This window comes from Narcine bancroftii, chromosome 2, assembly GCF_036971445.1.
Source record: "Narcine bancroftii isolate sNarBan1 chromosome 2, sNarBan1.hap1, whole genome shotgun sequence".
Lineage (NCBI taxonomy): Eukaryota > Metazoa > Chordata > Chondrichthyes > Torpediniformes > Narcinidae > Narcine > Narcine bancroftii.
In genome coordinates, this window is record NC_091470.1 from 73,219,925 (window position 1) to 73,239,540 (window position 19,616).

At 37.9% G+C, this 19,616-nt stretch overlaps 1 protein-coding gene across 1 annotated transcript in view; it reads right to left on the bottom strand.

Moving 5' to 3' along the window:
• Positions 1-397: 397 nt before the first annotated feature.
• The window catches only part of plek2 (pleckstrin 2), a 23,257-nt gene continuing 4,038 nt past the window's right edge, over positions 398-19,616 (bottom strand). The window contains exons 2-9 of the mRNA XM_069915489.1: positions 17,312-17,521; positions 16,504-16,685; positions 13,700-13,791; positions 9,960-10,147; positions 6,597-6,698; positions 5,726-5,809; positions 5,222-5,303; positions 398-1,381 (exon numbers count right to left, since the gene is read on the bottom strand). Coding sequence (XP_069771590.1) covers positions 1,254-1,381; positions 5,222-5,303; positions 5,726-5,809; positions 6,597-6,698; positions 9,960-10,147; positions 13,700-13,791; positions 16,504-16,685; positions 17,312-17,521 — 1,068 coding nt within the window. The 3' untranslated portion in view covers positions 398-1,253. The remainder of the gene's footprint in view (positions 1,382-5,221; positions 5,304-5,725; positions 5,810-6,596; positions 6,699-9,959; positions 10,148-13,699; positions 13,792-16,503; positions 16,686-17,311; positions 17,522-19,616) is intronic.

Consider the following 19,616-nt stretch of genomic DNA (forward strand, 5'->3'; position numbering starts at 1 on the left):
TTCAAGTTGGGCATCATGTTTAACGTAGACATGAGCCAAAGGGCCTGTTCTGGGACTGTGCAATTGTGTCTTCAAATATGATAAAGAGCAAAAATCCTGGCTAAAAATTCCTCACTAAGAGGACCAAAACCACTAATCTCCTTCTCCCCACCTAACAACTTTTGTACTGATCAACAGCTTGGCATAATCCTGGGATTGAATGTTACATTCTGGTTTGAATTTAATTTGTTATTTATTTAATAATTGGCAAGTGAAGCAAATTCCAAAGAGGATTCCTGCAGCCTTTTTTTGTTTGATTTCATCTTCAACTAATCCAATCTCAATCGAAGTAGAATAGAGCAGAAAACACAGCATTGGATGGTGTGTGTGTTGAGGTGAAGAATATACCATAAGCAAATTCTTTGTTGACAGTAAACATGCCACAGCTAGCTTTATTCTGTTGGCTACCTTGATACACGAGAGCAATGTGGAAGGGAATGCAGTTAATATTTCCAACTCCCGCAAAACATCACTTGCAGTAAACCCCACCAGCTACAATCAGTTGAATGAAGATAGGCCGGAGATGAGATAAGACAGCTGCCTCCCGTAATTATTATAATTGTACTCCTTTGATTTACTCAAAATTGCAGGCCAACTTTAAATGTTTAAAAACTCAAAACTAGAGGAAAGAAAAGTCCAAATACATCAGTTATTTCTACTTGATATTTATATTTGGATACAAATTTAAGTAGTTACAGTACAAAAAAATCTACAAAAGAACATCTGAAAAATAAAGTGCAGCAATAATAATTTGGGATAATAAATAGAGACAAATATGTCAAGTTTTTCTCTTGCTAAACAACCTTTAGTGTGTAACATTTACTGCTGGGAGCTGTTTAGAATTGTCCAATCAGTTATTTTTGTAGAGGAGTTACAGGTGGATAAAGAGCAAATAGCAATGGAAAGTTTAAATGATATAACAACCTGCTGTCCCAATTTTCTGCCTCAACTCCACCATTTTCATTCACTCTTCCAATAACACACTCACAAAGTCAGTGAAGGATTTTTCCAGACTACATTCCTGCGTATGTGCATGTCCGTGAGAGTGGCAAAGAGATAACATACAGGAAATGTTTTCATATTCAAGACTGTCTGTTTGATAATGTAGCATTATTATGAAAAGCACAAACTGCTATGATATTGAAGAACATTGAAATATTCATTCATTTAATTTGCTGTGTTATACTTTCCAACTGAGGACATTTACCATGTGTTTATGAAACTTGTTTGATTGCATGAATCCAGTCAGATCTTTCAGCACGGGAGCCAGCTTGTATGTAATAATGCACATCATTTGTGGTTATGATCTTGAAGAGGTTGCCTTGAACATTCCCCTTTATTCCTGAAATATTAATTGTTACATTAAAATAGGAAATCTGTTCTGTGACCAAGTTCTCGTACTTTAGAATACCTCAGGGCAGCATTAGGCACAGCTCGTGGAGCTACTGACTCACAGCTGTAGAGACCCAAGTTCAATCCTGACCTCTGGTGCCATCAACATGGAATTTAAACATTCTCCTTCTTATCATTTAGAATTCCTCTGGGTACTCCAGTTTCTTCCATAGCCCAAAGACATGTAGGTTGGTAAGTTAATTGCCCTTAGTATGTAGGCGAGTGGTTTTATTAGGGGAAAGAGTTCTTGGGAACATGGAATAAACTGTGCAAGCATAGGATTAGTGTTAAAGGGCATGTTTTTGAATTTTAAATTTAAACCTATAGCATGGTAACAGAATTTCAGCCCAATTAACCTACAACCTCGCTACATTTCAAATGATGGGAAGAAAGTGGAGCCCCTGGGGAAAACCCACTCAGACATGGGGAGAATGTACAAACTCCTAACAGTGCAGAATTCAAACCCTAATCCCAATCGCTGGCATCGTAATAGTGTTACGCTAACTGTACATTATAGGACTCTGGTTACTCAAGTACAAGAAGTTTTAATAGGATCTATAAATCTCTGTAATCATCCTGGGATTACCTAGGGACCAGAGAAAAATTGAAACAATGATGGTGTACTTTCAGTACTGCTCTGTGATTTAAAATCAACAGAGAATACTGGAAACAGAGCTAGTTCGACACAATCTGTGGATAAAGGGGTAAACATTTCAAGTTGATGATGTTACGGGCCTAGAGGACCCCAAAACCCAGCAGCAATAGAAATTCACCATGACAAATGGTTACTTAAATAAAAGTTGCTTTTAATTTTCTTTAAACATAAAAACAAGATCAAACTTTAACTTATTACTATTAACTTAACCCCCTTCTAATTCTAAGCACACATGTATGTAATGTGTATATGTTCAGGAAAATTCTTTGATTCACAGTCCAATTACACTTCTCACTCCTTCAAGTTCACCATCAGGCATTTCTTATACTGTGCACAGAATTTAACATTTATAAATTTTCACCAAGCTCTGGGGCTTAAAGGTAAATAGTTACCACTCAGGAAAGTTCTTGTTGGTTTCAGATAGAGATTAGTTGCTCATTGGACACACAGATTTATTTCCATCAGTCACTTCAGTGTCTTGCTGAAGAAATTTACCCCATCAGGGTTTTCCATGTGATGACTTCTTCTTCCAGGTCACACACAGAGTTCCTCTTATTTCCCTTATTTCAGGTGAAACACTCCAGCCAGCTATTTCCTCCACAAGGGATTTTCAACAGGCTGAACTCAGAACTCACAACCAGTATTCAAAATGGGGTTTTCAACCAAGCTTGCCAGCTTGTCATGTTGCAGCTTCCAAAAGCCACTGCAGAAGACCAACTGAATTCACTCTCACACTCTCACAGAAAGCCTGTTGGGTCTTCTCTCTCTCTCTCTCTCTCTCTCTCTCTCTCTCTCTCTCTCTCTCTCTCTCTCTCTCTCCTTGCAAAACCGCACGACTTTGCAGGGCTCTAGACCTAGTTTCTGAAAGATCTCATCAGCCTCGAAGCATGGGCTGTTTCATTTGTACCTCCTTTTGAAGTTCCTCAGCAAAGTATTTCCAAAATAATTTTTATCGTCTTTGCAAAGGCACTCAGTACCTCAATGTCTAACTTTCAGCAAAGCTCTTGCATTTTAAATAAGATGTGTAGTGTTACTCTGTTTGTGGTGACCTACATTAACCCCCCCCCCAACCAATCTCTTTTAAAAAAACATTTATCTATATCATAATGACTGTTTGTCAAAACAGAAAAATTAGAAACAGAACAAGAATTGGAGGAAGCAGAACATCTGTGATGGATTAAAGCCTTTTGGTTCATATTCTATGAATTGTTGCAAAAGACATACAGGGGGCCTTCTATTTTCATACTTATAGTTTATTCTAACATCTGCCTTAGATTTGTTGGCCGAGACCCTGTCCTCTTGTACTTTGGCTGTGATCAGGCCTTCTGATAGCGTGGTCATCACAGCCACATTGTTTAAATGCGGAAACGTAAACCTTCATTGCTCCTTATGAAACACTTAATTTTCCAATAATGTTCTTGTGTAGCTATATTTAAACAGTTGAAAGTCAATACTGTATAACCTTCGTTCACTGCAGGCTACAAGCAAATATTGTTTGTCGAGTTAACTTTGTTTTATCTTTGCCTTTATTTATTCTTTTGGTGTACGTGGCACCAACAAGGTTTCATTTAATTTCTCGGGTTTTAAGAAAGTCATGGTGAAGTGGGAATTCATCCCAGGTAATGACCTAAAATATACCTGACTGTTACGATGGATATAAACATATATAATATATATATAACAATTACAGCACGGAAACAGGCCATTAGGCCCTTCTAGTCCACACCGAACCAAACACTCCTCTCTAGTCCCACCTACCTGCACAATGACCATAACCCTCCACCTTCTTCTCATCCATATACCTGTCCAACTTTTTCTTAAGTAATAAAATTGACTCTGCCGCCACTATTTCTCCCGTAAGCTCATTCCACACCGCTACCACTCTGAGTGAAGAAGTTCCCCCTCACGTTACCTCTAAACCTCTGCCCCTTAACTCTTAACTCATGTCCTCTTGTTTCAATCTCTCCTACTCTTAATGGAAATAGTCTATCCACATCCACTCTGTCTATCCCTTTCATAATCTTAAATACCTCTATCAAATCCCCTCTCAACCTTCTAAGCTCCAAAGAATAAAGACCTAATCTGCCCAATCTCTCCCTGTACTCTAGATGCGTAAACCCAGGTAACATTCTGGTAAATCTTCTCTGCACTCTCTCCACTCTGTTTATATCCTTCCTATAATTAGGCGACCAGAACTGCACACAGAACTCTAAATTAGGCCGCACCAACACCTTATACAATCTCAACATCACTTCCCAACTCCTATATTCCATGCAATGATTGATAAAGGCCAGCATACTAAAAGCCTTCTGAATAAAAGAGAAGTCCTGGCGGGGTCCTTGCATATCAGTACATCTTCCACACCTGCACACCAGGGCATTGAAGCAAATGCGGATGCATCTAATCTCCCACCCCATCTCTGGGACCACTGTGTTCCACCAACAATTCCTGATCAACACAAGTCAAGGAGGTGGATTCACTTCGTATTTGTTCCCTCATTTTAAAAACAAACAGGGCTAGTGGATCTTGTGCAGCCTTATTCATTTCAATGGGGTCACTTACCCAAATGCAAGGAATTTGTTGATTTAATATTGTTGTCTTCAATTCATCTGCATTAGATAAGCTTCTCTAAATTTACTGTTTTTAATGTAATTCTTTTACATGTATGCATTTCAACTATTTGAATACCTTTGAATATCAAAGTCACTGGAATTTGTATGGCTACAAAAGGTACGAGCAGTATGGATCATCCATAATCTGGATTAACAACTTTCTTACCAAACAAATGACTGACGTGATTTCAAATGTTATTAAGATTCAATCACATGGTGTGGGCCTGAAGTTACTTCTTCCAAACTAGTCTGGGCAGATGTTAAAGTTTCATTTCTCTATGGAATTCACTTGAATTCTAATGATAAAACAGAACAGTTCTTAATCAACAAAGAACAGTTCTTGATCATTTTTGGTTGTCTGCACACAAGTTACCAGCTTGTTTGGAGTCAAATTGGATCTTGACTTTTGGTGCTTCTAACTGTAGTATAACATCATGACCACTTCAGTGCTGTACTCTTTTAAAGTTTGCCCAAGATGCTTAATTGTTGTCACTTGTTTCCAATATAAGAAACTAAGTCTCACCTGGTGGGATTCCATTGTCTTCCAAGGCAGATACCAAGCAGCCTCGAAGTGACATACCACCAACTGGTTCATTATTTTTTTCCTGTTAATGTAAAACAGTTATCTCAGGTGAGTTGGAGAAAATTTTAAATATTTTCAAATATAAAAGGACAAGGAACAAAAATTGTGTCAATTATATATTGATACCGCACTGCAATCATTATTCTGGTCAAAAATATGCCTTTTGATGAAGGTAGGTGAGGGTGATAAATATTCACATGATGTTCCTTTCTTTAAGCATCTCTTAGGCTAGTCATTCGATGTCGCTGATGTGCAGAAAATAAGAAACTTTGGTGCAGCACTGTTTATAAATGAAGTATCAAATCATAGATTTGGATGCAAATCTGGATTCGGGTGTTGAACTAAAGGAGAAAAGTAGGGATGGAAAAGCACCACTCCCACGTGATGGGCATGGCAGAACCAGAAGCCTATTCTCACTGCAAGCAGGAAGCACAGAATACGTACCTTGCAAGGATCATAATAATGAAAGTATGAAGGTTCTGCCCTCAGAACAAATCTTCTCACTTTCCAGTTTTTTCTTTTGTGTCCCTGAGCACCACAGACAAAAAAAAATAGTTGAGGATTTTGGAATGTGTGCAAGTGAGAAACACCAATGGTAGGTTTTGCTTTAACCTTCACTGTTGGCAAATGATGTTTGCTGAAGTCTCCAAGATTGTCACATGAGATTAGGAACATTTTACTCAGATACTCAGACTCTGTGCATGTATTACAACCCCAAGTAAAATCGAATTTGGAATTTAACACCATGCAATCTGACAAACACTTGTACATCCCATGCCCCCACGTCACTTTTCAAACATCAATCTCAATTTGAGCAATAATAATAATGAATAATACCATTAAACATTTCTTCCTATTTTTCTGTCCATTAAAGTTCATGAAAGGACAGATCTGGACCTATCTACCAAACACTACTACTACCCAACTGCTCCCGGATTTTCTGGGATATAATGGCAGAGCATGAGCGGGGATGCTTTCTGCTGGGAGCAGGCTAAACAACAAGATCTGATCATCTGATTACTTCCTCACCAGATACACGTGTTTCCACATTGCACCCAAGGATCACTGGTTCATTTTTCCCTTGAACTGGTAGCTGAGCATCTACTGGGGATTCAACTCTAATCTTTCAGATCTGTATTGCTCAGTTAAATACAGTTTAAACCAAAGCAATGAACATATCGACTCTGGGAAACATTTTCATTAAAGCCATATGGAGGGTACAATTGAAAAATACTGAGGCTTGGCAAAGCAAGATCTTCAATCTGTTTATTTCACAGTATTCACTGATTAAGTCAAATGTAATAAGGGTAGTTACCTGCTTCATCAAAAACCCTTGCTTTACAATCTTGCCACTGAGATCCATGTGAGGGATTTCAATTTTATCACTTGGACTATCTGTCTTCCTCTCACCTTTTGCCTATAAAGAAAGTAAAATACAATAGTTAGCTTATGATCCACCTACCCATGTCCCACAAAGATTACATTTTTTTTTAAAAATCCACTAGTTTGCCCTTCAGGAGTCATAACAGAGACAAAACCAATTGTTAATGTCCATTTCAGTGTGTGTAAAGAATTGTTAACATTGATGACCCTTTATTTCATTCTTTTAAATCTGCCCAGAGAAGATGTTCCCACCAGCTATTCTCTTTTCTCAAAGAATCTACTTTTAGTGGCAGTAGAGTCAAACCAGATGGAACACACTTAAACTAAATGAGAAAGGAAGCAAAGATGAGATACTTCACATGACATTCTGTACTGGATCTCACTCTGGGGTAAGTAGCTTCAATCTTATCTTTCACAAATGTAATTGCATATACAATGGAAAAAGATAAAATTTGTAGGACATTGGAAAGGAGTGGAACTAAGGGAATAGGTCAAAAGGGTCACCACAGGCAAGCTAGCTTATGACCTCCTTTATGCACTTCAACTCTGCAATCATAGCCTCCACAAAGGAAAGCAATGTTCATGTTCGACATTTCCATTCACTAACTTTCCCATCAGGTGTAAAAATCAAGCTCTCAATGCTACAGTCGGAGGTTCCCACCTGCTTTAAAAGGGTATCAATCATCCCAGTGCTTCAGAAGAGCAGAGGGAGCTGCTTCAATGACCATCACTCACATTGACTGTGATGAAATGCTTTGAGAGGTTGGTCATGACCTGAATTAATTTGTATCCAAGACCCGGACCTACTTCAATTTGCCTATCACCATGATTGTTCTACAGCAGATCCAATCACTGGCTCTCCACTCAGTCCTGGATCATCTTGACAATTGCGGCTTCTTCCACCAATTATAGCTCAGCTGTCAATGCCATGATTCCCTCAGTATCGGTTAGCAAGCTTCAAAACCTAAGCCTCTGTACTTCCCTGTGCAACTGGATCCTAGACTTGCAGGTACACCTCAAGGATGTGTACTTAGCCCACTGCTCTACACCCTTGACTGTGTCACTACCCTGGACTGTGTCACTTGGCTCAATTCAAATGTCATCTACAAACTTGCCAGTTACACCACAGTTGTAGGCAGAATCATAAATGGCAATGAGGAATCCTACAGGAGTGAGATAGATCAGCTAGTTGAGTGATTTCACAACAACCACCTCACACTCAATGTCAGGAAAACTAAGAAATTGTGGACTTCAGGAACAGGAGGCCAGGAGAGCACAAACCAGTCCTCATCAAGAGGTCAGCAATGAGGAGGGCAAGAAACTACAGATTCCCAAGTGTGAACATCTCTGAAAACCTATCCTGAGAACATCATATTGATGCAATCATGAAGAAGACACACCAGCGGCTATATTTCGTAAGGAGTTTAAGGAGGTTCTTTTATGTCACCAAAGACTTGCAAATTTCTACAGGTGTACTGTGGAGAACATTCTGACTTATTACATCACTGTCTGGTATGGGAGGTACCTAATGCACAGGACAGGAACTGGCTATCAAGGGTTGTAAACTCAGCCAGTGCATAGGTGTTAGTCTTCACTCTATTCAGGGCATCTTTCAGAAGCGGAGCCTCAAGAAAGCAGCTTTTGTCATCAAAGACCCTCACCGCTCAAGCCATGCCCTCTTCTCACTGTACCATTAGAATTGGCACAGGAGCCCGAAGACACATGTTCAATGATACAACAACAGCTTCCCCATGATATTGGATTTCTGAATGGACAATGATACTACCCCACTTTTTCTCTTTGTTTTTGCACTCATCATTTTTACCCCCCTCCATTTTGAATTTACTAAATGGTAATTTATAGCAAATTTTTACCCTGTTCTGCACAACAATGCGGCTGTAAAACAATAATTTTCCCAAGGATGGAATAGCAAACACCAGAGGACATCTGTACAAATTGAAGGGAAGAAAGTTTAAGGAGTCAGCAGGGGCAATTTAAAAAAAAAAAATTCATAGAGGGTTGAGGTTGCCCAGAATACCTCGCCAGGTATGGGAACGGAGATGGAAACATTAGGACCATTTGAGATTGAGAAAGGCACATGGATGAAAGAAAGGACGAGGTAGGAAGATTTTGGGTTTTTTTTTGGTAGGAATATACAAGTCAGCACAACATTGAGGGCTGAAAGGCTTGAACGTTGCTGTAGTGTTATATTCTGTGATAATAAAACCAATTCTGATTAATTTACCCTGACATTCTACTACAACCCTCAAAGCAAAGAAAAAAGATCAGCAAGTTGTGCACATTACAATTTTACTACCATGGCAACAAAAAAACGATCTAAACCATACAAGAGGAACAAAGCAACAACAGAAAACATGTAGAAATTAAAACTCAAAGTGAATGTTTAGTGGTGGGGGGTGGGGGGGGAACGAAAAGAGGGGGAGTGGTCCACGTTTTTGCTTCAGTCATGCCAGAAAGCCAACATACTCAGATAATCCAACTCCTTCCCATCAATTAACTTTTCAACAATATCTGTGAAATAGATTGGAGCCCACAAACATTTTTCAATTGACAATACATAACTGATCAATATCCTACTCCTGCTTTCTCTTCATACCCTTTAATTCCTTAAACCACAATCTATCTAACAAACTGACCTCAACAACTTTCTGTGGTAGGTACTTCCACAAGTTCATAACTTTCTGGCTGAAGAAATTTCTTCTCATCGCAGTCCCAAATGGCTGGCCACTTTTCTTCAGACTGTGACCCTTTGTTCTGGACTTTACAACATTGGGATAATCCCCCTCATTCTTCTATCCACATTCCCATTCTCTGCGATTAAAAACTCATTCAATTTCTAGTTTTCTTGTTTAGATAGAAGCTGATCAACCTGAAAGATTAACTCTTGTTTTTCTCTCCACACTTGTTTCTTTGATAGAAATTCATTTTCTCCTTAAACAGCAAACAAAACCTATAGAGGTCATGACCATTAGAACCGAGAGCCAAAAATAGCCAATTCCATTTCCAGCCAGTCAATTAGTTAGATCCCACTTGCAGTAGTGTGGGTGGAGTCACTGAGCCAATGAATGTTCTGCAAGGACCTCTTGGATGAGCAAAGCTTATAGTTTTACTGAAACTGTAAAACTTAACATTCTCTTAGGTTGGCCAACAGACTTGTGCCTCAATCTGGGAAATCCAGGTGGGCTGGTATTCTTAATTTGTGTGGCACATGGGAGCAGTTTGCCAGTGGGGAAAACCAGAAGAGGAGAGATGCTGAGCAATGCAGGAGACTCACAAAACAATATAGGGCTGTGGAATCATCAAGGAACTGCTCTGTGCTGACGATATTCCACCTGGCCTTTGTACTTTTATCTCCAACTGGTTTCATGAGACCATCTTCAATCAGAAGGGAGGCTACAGTGACGGCATCTGAACGGGAATGAGCAAAATTTCTAGACACCAGCCAGTCAATCACTGTCGAACCTTTAGACAGAAAAGTAAAGATATGAAGTGATTTGATCCACTCATCGGAAAGGAGTAACAAAGGCAATATTGAATTTTTACACTATGAACCATATTAACCAAACTACACACAAACATTTCCCTCTTGAAGATACTCAGTGTCATTTTCTCCCCTTTCCCCCCTCCCTTCCCTCACTCCTTCCCACCCCCTCCCTACCCACTAAACATTCAACATATACAATACAATAAACCCATTAAACAATGTCATCACACAATGAAAATAAACAAGAAAATTGTGTCATCTACTGTTACACATTGGGTCAGTTCAATTCGTTATCTTCTCATTTTATCATTTTAGGGGTAGAGGTCCGAGGTAGGCCCTCTCTGTTGTGTTCCATGTACGGTTCCCAAATTTGTTCGAATACTGTGACTTCATTTTTTTAATTATATGTTATTTTTTCCAATGGAGTACATTTATTTATTTCTATGTACCATTGCTGTACTCTCAGGCTCTCTTCTGATTTCCAGGTTGACATTATACGTTTTTTTGCGACAGCTAAGGCTATCGTAATAAATCTTTTTTGTGCTTCATCCAATTTGAGGCCTAATTCTTTACTTATATTACTTATAAGATCTCTGGATTTTTTGGTATGTTGCTTTTTGTGATTTTATTTAATACCTGATTTAGATCTTCCCAAAACTTTTCCACTTTCTCACATGCCCAAATTGCTTGTACTGTTGTTCCCATTTCCTTCTTACAGCGAAAACATCTATCTGATACTGTTGGGTCTCATTTATTTAACTTTTGGGGCATAATGTAACCAATTATATTGTAACCAATTATATTGTATCATGTTGTAACCTAGTGTTTATTGTATTTTTCTTAGTTCCGGAGCATAGCTTTTCCCATTTTTCATTTTTTAATCTTTGTTTAGATCTTGTTCCCACTTTTGTTTGGGATTAAAGCTTAATCCATTATTCTCTTTCCCTTGCAACTTGATGTACATGTTTGTTATAAATCTTTTAATCATCATTAGTGTCTGTAATCACATATTCAAAGCTACTTCCTTCTGGTAACCTCAGCCTGCTTCCCAATTTGTCCTTCAAGTAGGTTTTCAGTTGGTGGTATGCAAACATTGTACCGTGAGTTATACCATATTTGTACTTAATTTGTTCAAAAGATAATAAATTATTTCCCAAAAAACAATTTTCTATTCTTTTGATCCCTTTTCTCTCCCATTCTCTAAAGCACACGTCAAACTCAGGCCCGCGGGCCAAATTTGGCCCGTGATATATTTGGCCCGGAAGATCATATCAAATATATATTAGAGTTGGCCCGCTGGCCACCACGCCAGTATAGCACATGCACAGCTAATACTACAAATCCCAGAATGCTTTGCAAATGCGTTGGCGCCGGCCCGTCAGCCCGCTAATCGCCCCCACCTCCTCTCTTTACTTTCATTAGCATCTGCGACCTGTCGCCGAACTCACATGTAATAAACCCCTTACGAAAAATGGCCAAACCAAAGACAGAAAACAGGACCTTTCAAGACAGGTGGGAGGCAGACTATGTCTTCATCATTTTAAAAGACAAACCTGTTTGTCATTGAAGCAAGTTGTTATTTTTTTTGACTTGTTGGCTTGTGAAAAAAAAAATACATTTAAAAGGAGCTTAAAGGCTATAGAGAAATATTATTTATTGAATATTTTATTTCTCATTTGTTAATGCTTCTTCTGGAAAGAGTTTAACCAAAACTATTATTAAACATTTATTTTAATAAGAAAAATTTTAACATTACATATGTTGAAAGAAGAGAAAACATGCAGATGTTGTTGAAAATTTTCAATAAATATTTAGTTTGGCCCACGACTTAGTCCAACTTTTTAATTTTGGCCCTCTGTGAATTTGAGTTTGACACCCCTGGTCTAAAGGAAAGGTTATCTATTGTGAAAAGGATTAGATGATTTTGCGTCAATAATAATTTTAGTAGTTGGTCATTTGTTTTTTTTCCTTTCTACGTGAATCTTCTTCCAAATGTTGAGCAGATGGTGCAGTACTGGTGAACTTCTATATTGCACCACTTTTTCATTCCACTTATAAAGTATATGTTCTGGTACCTTCTCCCATATTTTACCTAGCTCTATCTTGGTCCAATCTGGTTTTTCCCTTGTTTGATAAAAATCCGATAGATATCTTAATTGTGCTGCTCTATAGTAATTCTTAAAGTTTGGTAGCTGCAAACCACCTTGTTTGTACCATTCTGTTAATTTATCTAGCGCTATCCTCGGTTCCTCCCCTTTCCATAAGAATTTCCTTATTGTTTTCTTTAGCTCATTGAAGAATATCTCTGTTATGGGAATTGGTAACGATTGAAATCGGTATTGTATCCTTGGGAAGATATTCATTTTAATGCAATTTACCTTTCCTATCAGTTTTAGTGGTAAATCTTTCCAATGTTCTAAGTCATCTTGTAATTTCTTTTCATTAATGGCTTATAATTTAATTTGTATAGATGGCCTAGATTATTATCTAGTCTAATACCTAGGTATTGGATTGCTTGTGTTTGCCATTTAAATGGTGATTCTTTCTTAAACTTTGTGAAATCTGCATTACTCATTGGCATCACTTCACTTTTATTTGCGTTGATCTTGTATCCCGATATTTCTCCATATTCCTTCAATTTCTTATGCAATTCTTTTATTGATATTTCTGGTTCTGTTAAGTATACTATGATGCCATCTGCAAATAGACTGATTTTATATTCCTTCTCTTTTATTTTTATCCCTTTTATTTTATTATCTGTTCTTATCAGTTCTGCCAAGGGTTCTATGGCTAATGCGAACAGTGAGGGGGATAGTGGACATCCCTGCCTAGCTGACCTGCTTAATTTAAATTGGTTCAATATATATCCATTTACTGTCACCTTCGCCAATGGTCCCTTATATAATGCTTTAATCCAATATATTTCTCTGGTAGGTTGAATCCCTGTAGTACTTTGAATAAATAATTCCATTCTACCTTGTCAAAGGCTTTCTCTGCACCTAAAGCAACTGCCACTGTTGGCGTCTTATTTCCTTGTACTGCATGGATTAAGTTGATAAACTTACAGATATTGTCTGTTGTTCGTCTTTTCTTAATAAATCCAGTTTGATCTAGTTTTACTATTTTTGGTACACAGTCGGCCAATGGCAATATTGTATTTGATCAAGAATCACAGCTCTCAACTTTAATGATTAAAACATGTGGGATTACTGTGAAAAAAAATGTCCAACTAGTGGGTTGTTAACTGGCATAGACTCAATGGGCCAAATGGCCACACTGTTGTAAGAGCATATTAAAAGTGGTAAATGAGAGTAAAATGCACAATTCTGTAAACATGATTATCATCTGGAGAACGGGACTTGTTTGTGCTTAAACACTCAGTGCCAAATAATATCACTCACATAAAGAATTCTCATTTGTGCATGGTACAAATGCTCCAGTCCTGGATCAAGCCTTATTCACCTACTTCAGATGGGAAGGGAAGGAAACAGCCAAATGTAGCAAAACAAGATGAATGTTCCCTTGCTTACCAGCAAAGCATAATTTGTAGGTGTTTCCATATTCACCATTTGTCATCTCCTTGATCCCACTGTTTGTTTCTTGCATTTCCTTAATTAAGTGACTGTAAATTAAATAAATTGTCATTGTTTGCTTATTTACATAGTTCCCAATGAAGTTGTTTTTACAAAAATTAATTGGCCTTTCTTATTTTCCCTGAAAAGATGACAGGTTTGACAACACAGTGGACAACATAGCAATGCAGTGATATGGAACCACATTTCAGCTAGCCCTGCACGATACATATTCAGTATTGCCTTGAAAATCAAATAAATTTTACAACAAATATCATTTTACTAACATTAGCATTTTTAATAAAGCAACTTTTCAAACCGTCTTTGTGAGATTTGAACTTGAGCTCCCTAGGCTGTTCATCCCACTATCTGAAGTAATTATGATCTCAGAATTGTTAATCCGGTAACATGATCATGACTGGCCACAATAATGTAAGTCAAATAGAATTTGAACAACAATCCATTCTTTCTGATTGCATGGTTAAAAAATGATGCTGCAATTATATTAGTTAAACAGCATTCAAATCAGAAAAATCCCATTTATTTCTTCACTGCACCAAATAAAAACATATTTTTAAAAAATACAGTACATAGTAAAAAGCTTTGAGTATTCATTAGAATTTTGGATAAAGTAAGGCTTGATAAATTCCATGGATGCCATGATTTACAAACTGGGGTTTTAAGCAAAGTGGCTGCAGAGATAATGGCTGCATGGGTAGAAAGATCCTTCAGCCTTGAACAGCAATCATGTCACAGTTAGTGCGACGTTATTACAGCGCCAGCAATCAGGATTCAAAACTGATGTCAGTAAAGACCTTGTCTACCTAGGTTTCTTCCAGGTGCTTTGGTTTTCTCCCATCCTTCAAAATATACAGGGGTTATAGGTTAATTGAGGTATTTGGGCAGTGGGCCAGAGGGTCCTGTTACCATGTTTTAAAAATGGTAAAAGAAAAAGCATTTCCTTTGTTGCTTTTACATTACCAGAGGATTGGAAGGATGCAGTGCTGCTGTTCAAGAAAGTGAGAGAAAAAAAATAGGTAACCAAGTACAATTTAATTTTGCATCGGTAGTTGGGAAATCTTTTACCAATGGAGAACGAACAGAAAATCATCATGAGAAAGCAGTGTCAATGAATGAACAGGATTTACTTTGTGACCAATACAACGTGTGAATATAGTATACCCGGAATTACAAAAGCCTTTCGTAAAAATTGGTGTTAATTAGATCAGAGATAAAAAAATATTATGACCAAGGGTTGGTTAAAGCCAATTAGGGGTTAAAAAAAAAAGAGCAGGAGGTCATGGATCATTTTCAGGTTGGCTCTCTTCAAGTTGTGGAGAACCACAAAGATCAGTGTTGAGACAACACAGTTGGACTCCAAAATCAAGGACTTGGATCACAGTCAATATTTTCATCTCACTTTGTTGGGAGCACAGTGCTAGATGGGAAAGCAAGCAGTGATAAATAGACAACACTAATGCAAAGAAACTTGGAAAAGTGTTATTCATCCAAGGTGGTGAACAATGTGGGGAAATAAGTTGTTCACTATGATGAAAAGAAATCAAAAACATTTTTTTTAATATATAAATGGTATGAAACTACAACATACTCATATTCAATAGATTAAATCCCCATGCACTTGAAACTCAGGGATGTAACATTCAGGCACAGCAAGCCTAGTAAGGAAAACAAATTATTGGTTTTACTGGAGAAAGGATAGTATTATACAGATGTATAATTGTAGAGGGTTTTTACAAAAAAAAATACAAGGTCATATGTACAGTTTTGGAAATCCATAGAGTGCAAAGGTATATTCTTGGGATGTGGCAAGACAGGGCAGCATGAATCTATGCATTTTGCAGTTAAAAATGAAAAGAAATTCAATGAAACATAACACTGAACAGGCTTGATTAGGAGACTCTTCCCCAGTCTGTCTTGGACCAGGGAACAATGCATCAGGAAATGCAATCTACCTTTTAGAACTCTGTGGGAGGAATTATGAATCTTTAAAATTCTCTTCCTGAAAGAACAATGAATACCGAGCTTCTCAGATCAGAGGTTGATACCTTTTTGTTCTCCAAGGGTATAAAAGGATATGGTGGGGGGGGGGGGGGGGGGGGGGGGGAGGTGGAAATCACATGAAAGAGTGGTCAAGGATTAACCATCATCACAATGTCACAAGGAGTCAAAGGTCTTTTCCTGCAACTTTACTGATCACATACAGCAACTTTTGATTTTGAATCCTTTATTGGATTTTAGGGGGCCAAAGCATGTAAAGTGCTTCTTTATTTTCACCATTTCATACATTGCTTAGACTTTCCTTATGGTTAAAATGGTAGGATCAATACAGACCATAATTATCAGTCTTGTTTATCGGAGGTAGAATGGTAATAGATGTGCTACAATAATCCTGGAATGCAGTAATTGATCTGAAATTATCTGATGAAAGCAGATTCGGCAGCATTTTCATATTGGACAAGGAATAAATTTGAAGAACTTTGGAGGAAGGTGATAAATTTGATAACCTGAGCAATTAGTTGACATGGATACGATGGAACAAATAACCTTCGATGCCTAATGATTTACCTTTTATCGTGAGTCTATCATATCTGCGTGTAGCTTATCCATGACATCTCATTTGGTTAAATAGCTAGATGGCATTCATCATTGCCTTGTGCATAAAGAATGACACTTAGCAATCTCAGAACAGGAATTCTTGGGAGTGGGAGAGAGGAAACAGGAGTTATGCCTATGATCCTTACCTCAGGCAAATGTTGGTTGGTAATTTGAAGGATGTATCTGAAGAATTCAGTTGCTTTTGATGCTCTGGGTTTGAAGCTTTGGTCATGGTATTAATATCTTCAGCCCATGAATCTCGTTCCTCACGACAGGATGCTTCAAGGAAATGCTCAACAGAATTCTTTGCCTTCAATTTTATTATCAACTGTCAAATCAGATAAACAGGTCATTGTACCTTTGTTACAAGTTCCTGGTTCTTTGACAAAACTGTGCTGATTTTATAAAAACGAAACAAACTCTGTGCTCCCTCAAATGTTACTGAACGGATTTCCCAAATAACTCAATAGACTGTGATACATAGAAGAAAGTCACATGGTGTAATGCGCGTCGAAAGAACCAAAGACTTGTTGATCCAAACCAAGGCTTTTATTAACTAAAAGACTGGAGCATATCACAAATAGGTCGACCAGTCCAGAATGACCTGGTCTGGCTAGGAGCAATCCTTTAAGACCTGCCAGTAGGTGGGGCTACGCTCTCAGCCAATCACAGTCATCCTACACTACCATCTGTACATATACACATTGGGGATAGAATCTGTACTGTCACACATGGATCAAGCAATTCCAAAACCCAATGCCTTATTTATGTCTTTAAATATAATATCAGTGGAGGCAGCAATTTGAATGCTGCAAGTTAAGGGATCATATTCTAATTGTGAAGATAAAAAGCAATGCAGATAGTATCAGAAATAAATTGTGCAATTTGACCATGTAAAATTACAGAGGTGCAAGGAACAAATTCACAAGCATTAAAAAAAAATGGTGTCCTTACCGGCCTGTTTTCATAGTCCAGGCAGGGACAGTGGACAGTACATCCTACCAAAGAAATAATCCCTCTGGGACGAGACTCCTTCTTTCCTCCTTCAATTTTATAATAGAGAAGTTGATCCTTGGACAATACGAACCATCGTGCTTTCCAGTTGTGAACAACATGTCCCTGCAATTGAACACTCCTTATTAAAACATCATTAAAAGAAAATTCCTAAACGGAAGAAAATCTTAAATGCCACAATAGGAATCTTTAGTGCATTAATTTCGACAGACACACATAGTCTTCCTTACTGGGTATTATCAACAATTTTAAGGATGGGAGGAATATTGTGTGTGGTGTTAGGTTGAATAAAAACTTTGGTTCATTTCCAAACGGATGGATATTACTTTGAGAGCTTAGCCTGTTGTGTAGCCACACCTGCAGTAAGAATGCATTTCACTCATAACAACTGACATAGAAAAGGTTCCTTGTTCACATATGAAAATTAAGTATGCAATGAGGAACCAAGGGCCTTTTGAAAGGGTTCAGGTTTAATTCAGGAATAGTTTCAAAGCTTCAGCAGCACTGACAAAATGTAATTGCATTGTATCAATTGTTGATTCTGATCATTGCTATGGGTAGATGCCTCAAACAGTCCTGATCCAAAATTCTCCTAACAGGAGACCTCATAACCTAGCTGATCTTTCCATGGAATGGGATCCATAATACAAAAACAATGACCTCCTTGGAAAAACTCATAAGCTCCTCAGGTCCTGGAATGTCTTACTCCAAACACCCTATATGGTCTGGGGATCAGCCCATCACACTTCAAGGAGCACAATGAATCTGTTGTTATATTCAGGCAACCAAACCTGATAGATTAATTGACAATGTACTGCATGGTTAGTGCAGGGCAATTACAGTGACAATGACCAGTATTTGAATCAGACGCTGTTTGTAAGCAGTAATTTATAAAAAGTAAAACTTGAAAGTCTGCAGTCACAGTGGTTGAAATTAAAAACATAATGCACGTCCGTGTACATTACATAGCAAAGATAAAAATAACCAACATTTTGGCCTGAGCCCTTCATAAAGGTATGGAAAAATGTCGACAGGGGCCTGAACAAAATGATGTGTAAGTGGTAGAGAAAAGAAGGAGCACGGTCTCAAACGCAGGAGGTATTAGGCAGTGGTTTTATGAGGATTGGTGTCACCCAGTGTAGTAAGTCAGTGTCACCACAAACTCCACCCCCCCCCACCCAACAGACCTCCTCCCGTACCAGACCATACAAAATCCTTAGTAATGATTTTTGTAATAATGTTGCTCATAAATTTTAATTCCCGTAGATCATTGAATGTAAAGGCAATCTTTGGCTTGGCTTCGCGGACGAAGATTTATGGAGGGGGTAAAAGTCCACGTCAGCTGCAGGCTCGTTTGTGGCTGACAAGTCCGATGCGGGACAGGCAGACACAACTAGCAAAATTAAAATTACAATATCATATGCACAGCCTGAATATATTTACATTTACATAGTTTCATGTGGTTAAAAGTGAAAATTCAGTAAGAAAACAAGTAAGTTTAAATAAAAACATTTAAGAACTACATTAAATTGTTTTGTAAAATCTTTCTACATTGAATTACACTATTATTAGTAACTGAGCAGAAGCATGTTTTGATTTTTCTCCTTTTTAAATTACTACATTCTCAAAAAAATATTGATCTAGGTTCACAAACATTAATTACCACAATATTGTAGCTTAAAAACCAGAAAATTTGATAAAAGCAGTTACTATAATGTGACAGATTATGTTATATTTTATATTATGTATAGATATGTTTTAAAGGAGATAAATTGTGGCTGGTTACTTTAGTGTAGGTCACATACAAACACTTCAAAACAGATCTCATTTAAAATGCCAGAGCTCTACTCAAGCCAGACAGTCCAGGCTCTGGCTGCCTTTGCAAAAACTTTAAAGAATGCCTATATAAGGGCTTCACAAGGAGGTGTTAATTGGACCTGCTGTGGAGTAATGGACTATTGGTTTGGAAAGCAACTGATGATTGAACTCAGAAGATTAGGTCCGGAGTCGCAGTCTGTCTGAGTGCAGTTAGTTGTTCTAAGAGAATCATGTCAGCAGCTGGGACTGGAGCATGACAAGCTAGCAAGCTTGTGGAAAAAAAACCATTTTGAAGACGGGTTGTGAGTTCTTAGTTCAGCCTGGTCAAAGTCCTTGTGGTCCATAAAAGAGACGATTGGCTATATAATGTTTCATTTGAAATAAGGGAAACAGAAAAGGAACTCTGTGGTGACCTGAAAGAACAAGA